The 13722-nt window shown below is 44.6% G+C and overlaps 1 protein-coding gene across 1 annotated transcript; it reads right to left on the bottom strand.

The window, feature by feature from the left end:
* Window positions 1–1777: 1777 nt before the first annotated feature.
* On the bottom strand, window positions 1778–11215 carry LOC120296625 (T-box transcription factor TBX22-like). Its single transcript, XM_039318460.1, has 6 exons — window positions 10696–11215; window positions 8876–9023; window positions 6106–6207; window positions 4387–4561; window positions 2023–2187; window positions 1778–1917 (listed from the first exon to the last, which is right to left on the bottom strand). The coding sequence occupies exons 1-6, from the start codon at window positions 10844–10846 to the stop codon at window positions 1849–1851; spliced, it is 810 nt and encodes a 269-aa protein (XP_039174394.1). The 5' UTR covers window positions 10847–11215; the 3' UTR covers window positions 1778–1848.
* Between the last annotated feature and the right edge of the window lie 2507 nt (window positions 11216–13722).

Genomic DNA, 13722 nt, shown 5'->3' with positions numbered 1-13722 from the left:
GCAACATGATAGTTGGAAATTAGACTTGCATCCCCATGGAACAAGGCCACTGGAAAAGCTATTGGAGCAGAAGTCTAGCGCCCCATTCATGAGAATAAGCACAAGGGTGGATTTAACCACATTTTTGGGACAAAGTGAATTAAGAAGGTACACATTCCTATACAGCTTCAAAGCCATGATATCTGTGCCTTCTTCCCTGCTTCTCTGCCAGTCAACTATGATCTCCTGAAAATGTTTCCTGGAGAATCCAGAAACCCAGAAGAGGCATTTTTTAAATACAATTCTCTGGATTGTCCTAAAGGTGCCTTTTTTTTTTAAAGGCAACTGAACTTTCTTGAGTTTTCCTTGAAGATGTTTCGCTTCTCATCCAAGAAGCGTCCTCAGTTCTGACTGAATGGTGGAGAATGGAAAGATTTATATTCCTTGCAACCATCTGGTCGTTAGTACTCTTCCTGAGAGTTGTTGAGGCCACATGGAAGGGACACCTGAATAGTGCAAATGGGTGTGGAACCTTCTTGGAACTGCTGAAAAGACTGTGTTGTAAACAGGAGAAAGGTGGTGTCGTATTATCCCTCCCCCTCTGTTGAGAGAGGGCTGTTCGATCTTAACACAGATGGCTTCTTTTTATGGTTTCACCTGTATCCATCCCCCCATTGTGGCCAATCTCTACCTGGAAGAGGTAGAAATCCAAGCCCTAAACTCCTTCACAGGAATTCCGCTCAGGTGTTAAAAGAGAAATCTGGGAGGGATATTCCCTTCCAAAAAGAGAGTGATTGTTATGCACAGGGGAGTCTATTACAATATACTTTTATACAGGAATAGTTGCATGCACTCCTACTTACGCATTGCACGACAATATCAAATCCAAGTAAGCTTTATTATGATCACAGATAACCCTAATTTGACATCTTTTTTCAGCAATAGCGCTTAGACTTAGATACTGCTTCACAGTGCTTTTACACTCCTCTTTAAGCGGTTTACAAAGTCAGCCTATTACCCCCAACAATCTGGGTCTTCATTTTACCGACCTTGGAAGGATGAAAGGATGAGTCAACCTTGAGTCGGTCTGGATCGAACTGCTGCCAGTGGGCAGAGTTTGCCTGCAATTCTAACCACAGTGCCACCATAGCTTTTTAACCTAATAACTACCGTATTTTCTGGCGTATAAGGCAACCTGGCGTATAAGATGACCCCCAACTTCGATGCCGAGTTGCATGCCTAGAAAGTCGTCTTATATGCCGGAAACTACCATTATTTCTGGCATATAAGACGACTCGGCGTATAAGATGACCCCCGACTTCAGCGCCGATTTCAACGCTTTCGAAAGTCGTCTTATACGCCGGAAAGTACGGTACTGTTTTTTTACTCATGTTCAATGAGGCCAACTGTGTTGTGGTTCAGATCCAATTTCCAAAATGTATTTCCTGAACTAAAAAAATAGCAGGTGTCTTCAAAGTCAGGACACAACTGCAATGCATCTTTTCCTAGAAACAATCCAGCAGGTAGTCCCAGGAAAATGTACTGTAGACAAGTACCATCTTGACAGCAAACTAGCACTGATGATGTTACCTAGCTTGGTCATGAAACGTCTGCGAGAAAACCACCAAGCTTAGAGAACACCAAGCACCCTTCTTTTCAATCCTGAGCTACAAATATTCGCTTCTAATAGTGCCTTCAAACTATCATGAGGAAACTGAAAAGCTACAGGCAATTGTCATTAATGATGACCTATTTGTATTTTTTTTTTCATAATGTAGGCAATTAGTAAACCAAAGCATCTATTGTTTATCCATTTAAAAGTCTTTAAACCATCCATAGCTCAGTCGGTCAAATAATTGCACTTTTTTTTTACCTGTTTCTTCCAGGATCTCGAAATCCTTTAGCAAAGGGATTCCGGTCAATCTTCAGTTTTGTTATCTATGGATGTTTGGCAGACAAACAACAAAGGAAGAACTGTGAGTATCATAATTCTCACCAATCTGCCCACAAAACTCTGCTTGTACCTTGGGCAGGTTAATTTACCTGCTGGTTTTGATAAGCGGTGACCGTCGTAAATTCGGTTTCTTTGAAAGAGAACGTCTGAACACCAGCTGCAGGCAAAGATGGGGTCTGGGAGAGATCAAACCGGGAATCCTGGATGATAATGTGGACTCTGGGCTTGTATTTGTGCATTGATTGCAAAATTATCTGCAGTCCACAGAGAAAGAAGAGGAAAAACAATCAGGAAAAGTGACTATTATCATTCTTAAATTTTGAGATTTAAGAGTTGAGAGTTCTACCTTGAGCTTGGTTTACTTAAAAATTAAATTTTCCTTAAGAGCAAACAAAGATGATTAGGGGACTGGAGGCTAAAATATACATATATATAAAAATACAAATATGCAGGAATTGGATTATAGTCTAGTGAAAAAAAAGACTAGGGGGGACAAGGTAGCAGTGTTTCTATTTTTGAGGGGCTGCCACAAAGAAGAGGGGGTCAAGCTATTCTCCAAAGCAGGGCATTACAACCTTTTCACCCACTGTACCACTTTTAGGATATGGCAACATCCGAGTACCACCAGTCGCCTATCAAGGTGTCAAAAACTTGATGACTAAAAAAAAAAGGAAAAAAATAAATCAGTACTACCTGGGGGGGCACTGAAAAAAGTGCCCCCCCAGCCACAGCCGAGCAAGACACCTGCCTGCCCACCCAGCGGTGCTCTTCCTCCTGTCCGAGGTTTTCATTGTTGTGAGCATTTCTGTTGAGGATTGGCAGCGGGGGTGGGGTGGGGTGGTGTTTGGTTTTTATTCCCCCCATCTGCTGGGTGGTTGCAGCAGGTTTTGGTCACTTCACATGACCCTGGGACAATGTGACCCTCATAAATATGAATCAGTTGCTAAGCATCTGAATGTAAATCACAAGACCCTGGAGAGGCTGCAACATTCCAGCTGATCGGCGCGTCTTCTGGGCTCAGCAGAAGCGCCAGGATCAGCGCTGAGCTCCAGCTGGATCCTGGCGCTGATCCTGGTGCTTCCGCTGAGCCCTGACAGCCCTGTAGCTCCAGCCATCTCTCGCTCAGGCTTGTGCGGTGCTGCCACCGGTTCAGCTCATTCCCCTCCCCCGCTACCACTTTTCTAGGATGGTCGTGTACCACCTGCCAGGTGCCAATGTACCACAGGTGGTACCTATACCACTGGTTGAAAAGCCTTGCTCCAAAGTGCCTGAAGGCAGGACAAGAAGCAACTGATGGAAACTAATCAAGGAGAGAAGCAACCTAGAACTAAGGAGAAACTTCCTGACAGTTAGAACAATTAACCAGTGGAACAACCTGCCTCCAGAAGTGGTGAATGCTCCAACACTGGAAGTTTTTAAGAGGAGACTGGACAACCAATTGTCTGAAATAGTACAGGGTTTCCTATTTGAGCAGGAGGTTGGACTAGAAGACCCCCAAATCCCTTCCAACTCTGTTATTCTATCATTTAAAATGAGTTCAACCACTTGAACAAGGTGAAATTTGGATGACAAAAGGGTAAATTCTCCTTGAGGTATGCACTAATGAAGTCTAGTTCAGGACTAAAACCAGAAAGAAATCTTAGCTCAAATTTTCATGCACTTGAAGAGTGTTTTGTTTTCTGTTCACAAGAAAACAAGATTGTTGTTGGCAGCTCTAAAAGGATCACTCCCCTTCTTCATGAAAAAAAAATCCCTTCCAAAGGTTTATTTGGAAAACTGAAGGGTGACATAGAATAATACACTCTGCTTGAACTTTCAGTGCAGCTAATAATGATTAGGCCAAACTTAAGCTTGCTTGCTTGCTTGCTTGTTTCCCACCCATCTTGCCTCACCTGGGGTACATCAAAGATTTTCCTGCTTTGGGGAGAGACAAAAATACTGCTATCCGAGCATCGGTAGCAAAAATCTCATCCTCACAATCTCTTTTTATCTGACATAAAAATCAACATTGATTTTCTCTATTTTCCTCACACGCAAACTCTACTTTCAAGGCTAAGATCAAATCTGGATTGCAAAAATCCAGTTTGCCACTAGATGGCAGCCAAAAATGCTGTCCCTTTGCTGCCCCTTTGTGGTCATCTGAATTTTGTGGCTAATTCCTTCCTTCCTTCTTTCTTTCTCCTTCCTTCCTTCCTCCCTCCCTCCCTTCCTCCTTTCTTTCTTTCTTTCTTTTATTTTCTTTCTCCCTCCCTCCCTCCTTCCTTCCTTCCTTCCTTCCTTCCTTCCTTCCTTCCTTCCTTCCTTCCTTCCTTCCTTCCTTCCTTCCTTCCTTCCCTCCCTCTTCTACTAAGTCTCCAAGGCAGCCATCTTGCTCTAGCTAATGACAGAGCTGGCCCTACATTTTTCCCTCCTATTCCATTCCTGGAAAATAGTAGCCTCAAATCCACACCTACATGCCCTTTGTCGTCCATCTCATTGTTGGTTAGCTTCACCCGATCGAAGCTGATGATCTGCCTCATCCATGTCTCTCCTGAACAGGGGGAATCCGGGTGCATATAAAGCCGGGGTGTGATGCACGAATGGTCCGTGTTTCCAGCCACCATCCACTGCGAGCTGTGATAGACATACCTGCCAAACGGAACAAGGGGCAGAGCATCACTGTTTTGGTTGAATAAGACACAACTGGCTGATTTTACAACAACCACTATTAAGCCATGAATTGCAGCTTAAAAGCCAGAACATTAGGATTCATGTCATAGACTATGCCAAAAATTACATCAGTCACATTACAGCTTAACATATGGGAAACTAAAGCACTAGGTCTTGAGCCAAGGACCTCCAATTAGCTTGGGAAATCAATTCACTGTATTCTGCTCTCCACTGAATAACAGCAATCAGCATTATTTCTGCATTGGAGGTTAGGCTAATCATTCACAGTCCACTTAACTAATCTTTTTTTTTTTTTGCATTCTATATTTCTTATTCCCAGGGTTTGATCAACTTAAGTGTTGCTTGTAAAAACTTTTGCGGGGTTATTGCCGTTTCTCCCCTTTTCACTTTTAGCTCTGCTAAGCTCACGGCTCTATCTCAGTCCCAAATTCAGTGGGAAGAGAGTTTTGTGTGGTCAAAGCTCCAGAAAGAGGCCTTTTGCTCTCTTTCCTCCCTTCTTCCTTTGGGCACGTGGAAGTGAGGGTGGGGGGGGCTAGGCTGGAGAAAAAGAAAGAGAAAGAATTGTGCATTTTGGAAAGTTGGGAGAACTTTGTAGCCCGAACTCTTCAAAGTTTCCAAAGTTGCAGGGACTTTTTCCATTTCTCGGCCAACTGGTGTTTGTGATCAAAGGCCTCCTCCCTCCCTCCCTCCCTCCCAGGGAACAATAAGAAGAGCAGGAAAACAGACCATCCTCATTATTTGATAACTGCTTTGCTTTTCACTCTGTTCAGAGCGGGTAAGACCCGGGGAAGAATCCCGATCAAGTTCAAACTGGAAATGATTGTTTCAGATTCCAGCTCTGTGTGGCAGTTACTTACAAGTAACTGCCTGTGTATTTTGCCAGTGTGTAGAAAAGATACTGAAAAGGGGGACCTGGTTTTATAAATTGTATATTCAACAACCAAATCAACTAGGAGGAGACGTGAGGGTGAAGATGGGCTTAAACTGCAGAGGTTCAGAAGCGGAAGAAGGAGCTCCAAAGCAAATCTTATGAGTTGTGAATTTTGTGAGTTGTTTGCCTGCTGCTTTGCTCCCGGGGAAATGGGTTCTAACAGGATCTCACTGAAGGTCTTGTTGACCTGGGCAGGGAGAATCTTCCTTTTCATAGGCCACTAAAGGGGAGAACTGTTCTCCAAATCTAATATCTCCAAAAGGGACAGGCAGATCCATTCCCAAATCTTTCCCAGATGAACCCGGCATAGCTAAACTGATTTAAATCTAAAACCTTCCATAAATTTTCATTCATTCATTAAGAGGAAGGAAGGAAAGAAAGAAAGAAAGAGGGAAAGAAAGAAGAAAGAAAGAAAGAAAAAGAAAGAAAGAAAGAAAGAAAGAAAGAAAGAAAGAAAGAAAGAAAGAAAGAAAGAAAGAAAGAAAGAAAGAGACAGTTTGGCTTAGAATATAAGTTTTTTAAAAAATCCATAAGTTTATGTCCTTTGGAAAAAAAATCAAAACTTTTTTACCTGTATCTTTTCGAGTCCACTGGGACCACGTCTATAGCAATATAATATTGTTTCACTGGATCCAGACCTTTTACTTTAACTCTGACCGAAGGAAACATTCTCCTGCATGAAAGAAAATTTGTGTTACCTTACTGTAACATTTCACTTGCCAGCCTCACATCTTTCTGCAACTTTCAAACAAGCTGTTGGGTTTTTTTCCCCCAACCCCAAAGCATTTATACCACACCCAGAGTATTAATCTGTACTATGCATTTGAGGTGGGGGGGAATACAAGAAAAAAGAAAAGATAGATCAATGTAAATTGCTTGGCTGTAGAATTACGCATTTTCATTATTAGGAGAACCAAATTCTTAAAAGTTCACTGCAGTTTGTCAACGGGAATAATTATAAGCTGCAATCTGGTGAGGTTGTTACTTGGAAGAATTTCTGGTTGAACAGAAAGGACTTTTTTTGGCATACTTATAAATCAATTGGTTGTGTTCAGTACTCTTCCTGCCTCGTTTCCTACTACTGCTCTCTCCAGTCCCATTAGGAAGAATATTAAGAAATTTGAGGATGCTTCTGAAGGAAAGGCATTTAAATGTTTCCTAGTTCTCCTAATTATCTAGGTAAATGAAAGAAGTATTGCAAGTAGTAATGCACAAAATATTAATGGAATAGAATATTTGTAGCTCAGAATTGAATTCTTTGTGTTCTCTGAGCTTGATGTTTTCTTTCATAAAGGAGGAGGAGGAGGAAGTAACATCATCAGTTCTTGGGTAATGAAACCGTCTGAAAGCAAACAATTAAGCTCAGAGGACACCAAGAACCCGGTAATACAGAATACCTCTAGAATAAGATTTGCAGATAAATAGCCGAAGTAAAGCAAAATAGAGATAAGAGTAAGCTCCTTACTCTTTCACGGTTTCACAGTAATGATAGTTAATTTTGTTTTCCAAATGTTTCCCCTAAACAGCCCATGTAGCCCATGCTCAAGAGTGCCACTGTGGCTCTCCAGCTTTGTTTTGTTCGACTAACAACAACAAATGTTCTAGGTTCAGCATTGCTGATATTTTTGCGTTGTGGGGAGGGGCATTTAATGAAGGTAGAACATTAGGAAAGTCATCTGTTGCCCTCTTGGGTGAAGAAGGATGGATTTTTAACACCCACTTTAGGAGAAGGGCAGATTAATCCTAGAAATAGCAAGACGTGTAGCCTTTTTGTGAGTTTTAATGCTGCAATGACTACATCTGACTTATCAATGTCATCACCATTGCTGTCTTAAGTAGTTTGTTTAAGCCAGTAAAGAGCATCCAATTGTCCAAAGGAGAAAGAAAGCATGGAGTCAAGCCAAAACAAGGCATTGTGATATAATTCTAGCAAACTTTAAAATGCTTAAGCCCAGTTTCACAGAATTCTTGGTGTTTTACTGAAGACAAATTGCTTTAAAATGGTATCATATCAGTTCCCTTTCTGTACAAGTGATTTATAGCACCATCTAGTCATCATTATGGTGATGACTTCTCACGGAAGTAACCACGGTTTACTGAGTGAAACACTCTTTTATTTATTGAGGGGTTTTCATCCTACAAAAGCCATAACTCATAGCTCAAACAAACCACACTAGCTGCGTTCACACAATAAAGAAGCATCTGTTCTCAAGCAAATTTGACTCCTGAGGTCATTATGACTCTAGCCATCTAGTTTTAGTGACAAGACGGTTATGATTTGAAATTGCTTTTGGGGGGGGGATGTTATTATTTTATTATGATTATTTTCATATCAAGTCTGTGGCCCTGAGATTCTCCAAATGTTTTTCTTATCTAAGTACTAATCAGGTCCAAACCTTCTTAGCCAGGACCCTGACAAAGGTTACCCAGGAGTTTCCATTGGCTGAGGTGAACCTTGCATATCTTGTCTTACGCATGTGTGAACCTGATCAGCATGAGAATATTAATTTCAAGGAAGCTTAATGTTTCTGCTCCCAATAGTCACTGACGGTAGCTATAATTTATTTAATTAGCTCAATTATTTTGGGCTGGCAGAGCTGCTTGATCCACAAACCGATCACTGGGGTTGAGTTTGCAAAATGCTCTGAACTAAAACATGGCTTGTTCGAAGACGTTTAGATTTACAACCAGTGGCCAAGCGGCTTTTTTTCTGGTTGGTTTTCACGCAACACTGTGTGTCACCTGACATGCTGTGCCCAACAAATCCACCACACTATGGATTAAGATAGTAATCTGAAACCCTGTATACATTTCCAGGAAGGAAGGAAGGAAGGAAGGAAGGAAGGAAGGAAGGAAGGAAGGAAGGAAAGAAAGAAAGAAAGAAAGAAAGAAAGAAAGAAAGAAAGAAAGAAAGAAAGAAAGAAAGAAAGAAAGAACAGAATTGAAAAAGACCTTGGAGGTCTTTTGATCCAACCCCGTACTGAAGCAGGAGACCTTATACTATTTCAGACAAAACATTGTCCAATCTCTTTTAAAAATCTCCAGTGCTTGAGCATCCAAAACCTCTGGAGACAAGCCCTTCCACTTATTGTTTGTTTCTTCTTGTTCTGCCCTCAGGTGCTTTGGAGAACAGGTTGACCCCCCCCCTCTTCTAAGGACTAGTCCAAAGAAGTACAGCGTGTGAATATAGAATAAAATCATATCCACATTTTGTGGTTTAGCAGAAATAAATATCTTTCTAGGACTGGGAGGATTTAAAGGCAGGATGTGTACAGCGGAAGGGAGCGGGAAGGAGACGAAATATGTGCACCCAGGTGATCGCCTACAAGTCTAGATCTTACCTGCCAGCTTTGGTGATGATCATTTCGGTGCCAATTTCATGAAATCTTTTCCACAGCTCTGAGCCTTGTAAGTCCACTTGGATCTCCCCAGTTTCTCCTCTGGCTTCCTCGCAAAGAGACAGCGTTATTTCGCCTTTGGTTTTCTTTTCTGGAGAAGAGAAACGCGAAGAAGAAATAAAACATGAGAAGCAATGGAAATGAGCTTTGAGGTGACTGTTTAATGGCTGTCGGAATAGAACAGAACAACAGAGCTGGAAGGGACCTTGGAGGTCATCTAGTCCAACCCCCTGCTCAGGCAGGAGACTCTATAGTACCATTTCAGACAAAAGGCTGTCCAATCTCTTCCTAAAAACTTCCAGTGTTGAAGCATCCACAACTTCTGGAGGCCGATTGTTTCACGGATTAAGTGTTCTAACTGTCAGAAAATTTCTCCTTAATTTTAGGTTGCTTCTCTCCTTGATTAGTTTCCATCCGTTGTTGCTTCTTGTCCTGCCTTCGGGGGCGGCTTTGGAGAATAGCTTGACTCCCTCTTCTTTGGGGCAGCCCCTGAGATATTGGAACACTGCTGTCGTGTCATCCCCGGTCCTTCTCTTCATTAAACTTGGCACGCCCAATTCCAGCAACCGTTCTTCATATGTTTTAGCCTCCAGTCCCCTAACCATCTTTGTTGCTGTGTCTTCATGGGACAGACTGCTGAGCTCCCGCTTTTTGGAATGACAAATTTATCCAATCCTACAGACAGCTAACCAACAGGGGTGAGTGCCTATCCAGCTTTGCTGGCTGAGCCAATGCAGCCATTACCTCTTTAAGTGGGTCAAGAATGTTATGTGAACCCGGTTCAGAAGTTCAGAGACTTCCTTCCGCGGTGTGTGTGTGTGTGTGTGTGTGTGTGTGTGTGTGTGTGTAGAGAAAGATGATAATGGCACCCCTTCCTTGAGTTGCTCCAGAGCTTTCCTCCCTTAAACAAGGAAGATAGACCCCCATTCGTTTTAGGTTACCCCATTAGAAGCCTGGGCGGGAATGTCAATAATTCTCCTATGGCACCTGGAGGAAATAATAATTCACTTACATATTATGTTCTCAGCCCTGGCTTCTCTTTCTCTCCCAAATGAAAAGTGGCCTGGGATTATTGGAATTGCAGAATTGTTCAGCAATGGAAATCTGAAATTGGTATTTGTTATTGGAAACTAAAGGTCTCCTAGATCGAGATGCAGGAGGCCATTCTCCTGTGGCCTGTTTCCCTTTGGACTCCCTTGACCCATAGCCCTCTCCCTCTTGCCAGTTTCTCTCCCGTGGCGGATTTAACTTAGCAAACAAGCATGCTTTATGTGGTTTTTAATTCCGAGAAATTAGAATTAATTTCTAATCAATAAGGGAGGGAGTCAACACAGAACCCGTTCACCTCGTTGCCTGGCAATGCTCCATCAGTGCTAACCTTGGTTAGCGCGTTTTTTTTGGGGGGGGACAAGCCTGTCAACCAATCAACCAGAACAACTGGAAGGGACCTTGGAGGTCTTCTAGTCTAACCCCCTGCTCAAGCAGGAGACTGTTGTTGGGACCGCCTTCTGACTGGTGAATTCCTGATCCTATGGATTAACTTAGTCGTTAAGTTGAACCCAATCCTAAAACTTTGCTCTTTCAAACTCCGGGAAACAAATGGGAGAATCCTTCCCCCCCCCCCCGGCGCTGAAGCTTTGCGCGGATCAGAGTAGGGAAGGAAAAAAAGGGGGGGGGCTTCCGTGGATTTAGGGGTCCCGATCCTCACTGCTGCTGGACTCCTGATTAATCCTGGAAGAGATCCGAGAAGAAACGGAGCTTACCGGGCGCTTGGCTTCTCCGGAAAGCCGCTTTTTCCGTCCTGGTCTCGGAGGAGAGATCCTCTTCCAGATCCTTCAGTTTGCGCTTGGCAGGGTTGGCGTTGCCCATTAAAACGTCCACGGAGAAAGCGTGCGCCCGGGAACTCAAAGCCATGGCCGGGGCCCTTTTGCTGTCGAAGCAGCGCCCCAGAGAAGGCGCGGGCAGAGGGAAGGGGGGGGGGAAAGTGTCAATCAAAGAGGAATCCCTCTCCTCCGATCCACCCCTCGGCTGCGATCCTGCTTCAGCCCGGACGGGAGTTCTCAGCCCAGCGCGGAAACGTCGTTAAGCAGCTTTACCTTGGTTGGTTGGGTTGGTTTTTTTCTTGGTTTTTTTTTTCTTTAGAGGTCGGGCCGCATCACCGGCAGGATTTTTTCTTTGCAAAAATTCTCTTTGCTCGGTTCCATGCGAGCCTCCAAAGCCTGGCGAGGGGAAAGAACGAGGGCAAGTTTGCTTCGTTTTTCTTCTCCTTCTCCTCCTCCTTCTCCTCCTTCTCCTCCTTCTCCTCCTTCTCCTTCTCCTTTTCCTCCTTCTCCTTCTCCTTCTCCTCCTTCTTCTCCTTCTCCTCCTTCTCCTTCTCCTTTTCCTCCTTCTCCTTCTCCTTCTCCTCCTTCTTCTCCTTCTCCTTCTCCTCCTTCTCCTTCTCCTTTTCCTCCTTCTCCTTCTCCTTCTCCTCCTTCTCCTTTTCCTCCTTCTCCTTCTCCTCCTCCTTCTTCTCCTTCTCCTTCTCCTTCTGCTCCTCCTTCTCGTTCTCCTCCTTCTCCTTCTCTTTCTCCTTCTCCTCTTTCTTCTTCTCCTTCTCCTCCTTCTCCTTCTCCTCTTCCTCCTCCTTCTCCTTCTCCTCCTTCTCCTTCTTCCTCCTCCTCTGAAAAATAAAACAAAACGAAACAAGCCCCAACAGCAGCTGGGGGAGAAAATAAAACTGCCCCCTTTGCCCAATGTCGGGGAGACGCGCAGAGGCGAGGCTGCGTTAGGAAAGCCGAGTCTCCAGGTCGGTTCGCCGAACCGTAAAAAGCGCTGTTGGTTTCGGAAGGCGCGGGGAGCCCTTAGAGAAGGAAGGGAGAGAGGGAGAGAAAGAGAGGAACGAAAGAAAGGGACTCGGGTAGAAACGACGAGGGGGATGGAAGAGGGAGAGGTAACTGGGGAGGGGGAGGGGATGGCGGAGAGGGTTGAGGGGGAAGCGGCCGGCCCCTCCTTAAGGGAGGGGGGGATAAGTAGCAGGGGGCTCCGCGCTGCCTTCCCTTGGCCAACGGAGAAGGGAAGACGCCTTCAGGAGAGGCTGGGTTCTTTTGGCCCTAGCAAAGTGGGGGGGGGAGGAAAGGGGGGAGAGAAGATGGGGAGGGGGCGAAGGAGACGAAGCGCTCTCTCTCCCCCCCCCCTTGGGCCTCTCGCAGTCCGGAGAAGGCGACTGGGCCCTTCGAGAAATGGGAAAGTGGGGAGGGGGGAGCTCCACTGAGTAGTGTCGTAATAAATGAAGTTGTTTGTTGCCAAGTCAAAAACTCTCGCTGGGGGAGGTGGAGTGTGTGTGTGTGGGGGGGGGTGTTTCTGTGCAATTTAATTTAATTTCTCTTCTAATTCTCTTTCTTGGCTTGGAAGTCAGTCGGGCTTTCTCCTGAGCAGGTTGGGTGTGCGGGGTCCCTGGGAAGCCCCTGGTCTCCTTTCAGCCGCCCAAACAGTTATTTACTAAAAAAAAAAAAAAAAAAAAAGTATAGCCCGCTGACTTCTGGGGGGGGGGAGGCTGATCTCCTGTTGACACCCCTGGCCTTAAGGCAGGCAAGGCTTTTTAAGGCGGGTTGGATCTCTCTAAAAATGGCTCCCTGGTGAGATAAAGATTCAAATCCTATAAAGGATGGGCAACGGGTCAACCTTCGCCCACTTTGTCGGTTTCATGGACTCCCGCTCTCCATCGTCCTCCTCCCTCAAATCTGTGGGCTGGGCGTGATGGGAGGTATAGTCCAGGATGCCGGAATAGAAGCGGAGTGGGGGGGGGGGAATCCACCCCACTCTGAAGGTTGCGGTTTATCTTTTACGAGGGCGCAACCCGCTGCTTCGAAGCGGACATTGCTTTCGATAGGAGCGGGAGAACGGCCAGCCCAACCAGACGCAACCCGTAAACGGTTTGGTAGGTAGGTAGGTAGGTAGGTAGATAGATAGATAGATAGATAGATAGATAGATAGATAGATAGAGAAAGAGAAAGAGAAAGAGAGAGACAGACAGATAAATAAATGTTGGGTAGGCAAGCAGACAGGCAATAGATAGATATAGCTAGCTAGATAGATAGATAGACAGAGAAAGAGAAAGAGAAAAAAGAGAAAGAGATAGACAGACAGACAGACAGACAAATAAATGTTAGGTAGGCAGGCAGACAGGCAATAGGTAGGTAGGTAGATAGATAGATAGATAGATAGATAGATAGATAGAGAAAGAGAAAGTGAGGTAGAGAGACAGATAGACAAATGTAGGTAGGTAGGTAGGCAGACAGGCAATAGGTAGATAGATAGATAGATAGATAGATAGATAGATAGATAGATAGATAGACAGACAGACAGACAAAGAGAAAGAGAGAGAGAGAGAGAGAGAGAGAGAGAGACAGATAGACAGACAAATGTTAGGTAGGCAGGCAGGCAGGCAGATGTAAACAACGGATTTCACCTCTGGCTGGAGCTGCTTAAGATCTCTCTTTTTAAGGCGAGGGACCCTAACTAACCCATCCGTTGAGATAGGAGGGGAAGAGAGAAGCGAGGAAGCGGAAGAGGAACCTGGTTTAAACCCAGGCATTTCCCTCAACGAGACAAAGGTTAAAATGAAGGGAAACTGACTGGGTCTTGGAAACTCCGGTCAGCTTTTTCAAACGGAGTTGCTCCCACCTGACGTTTCTCGTCCGGGCAGGGTGGCTGATTTCCTCTTACGCGATTTCTGAAGCGGCTTAGGAGAAGCTGAGATCTCCTCGGGATCGCAGCAAATCCAAGAAGACGACGCAAGTCGAAAAGCG

This window comes from Crotalus tigris, unplaced genomic scaffold (assembly GCF_016545835.1).
Source record: "Crotalus tigris isolate CLP2741 ecotype Arizona unplaced genomic scaffold, ASM1654583v1 scf7180000021365.24369, whole genome shotgun sequence".
Lineage (NCBI taxonomy): Eukaryota > Metazoa > Chordata > Lepidosauria > Squamata > Viperidae > Crotalus > Crotalus tigris.
The sequence above is the reverse complement of the archived record's forward strand: the minus strand, read 5'-3'. Positions and strand labels throughout refer to the sequence as shown.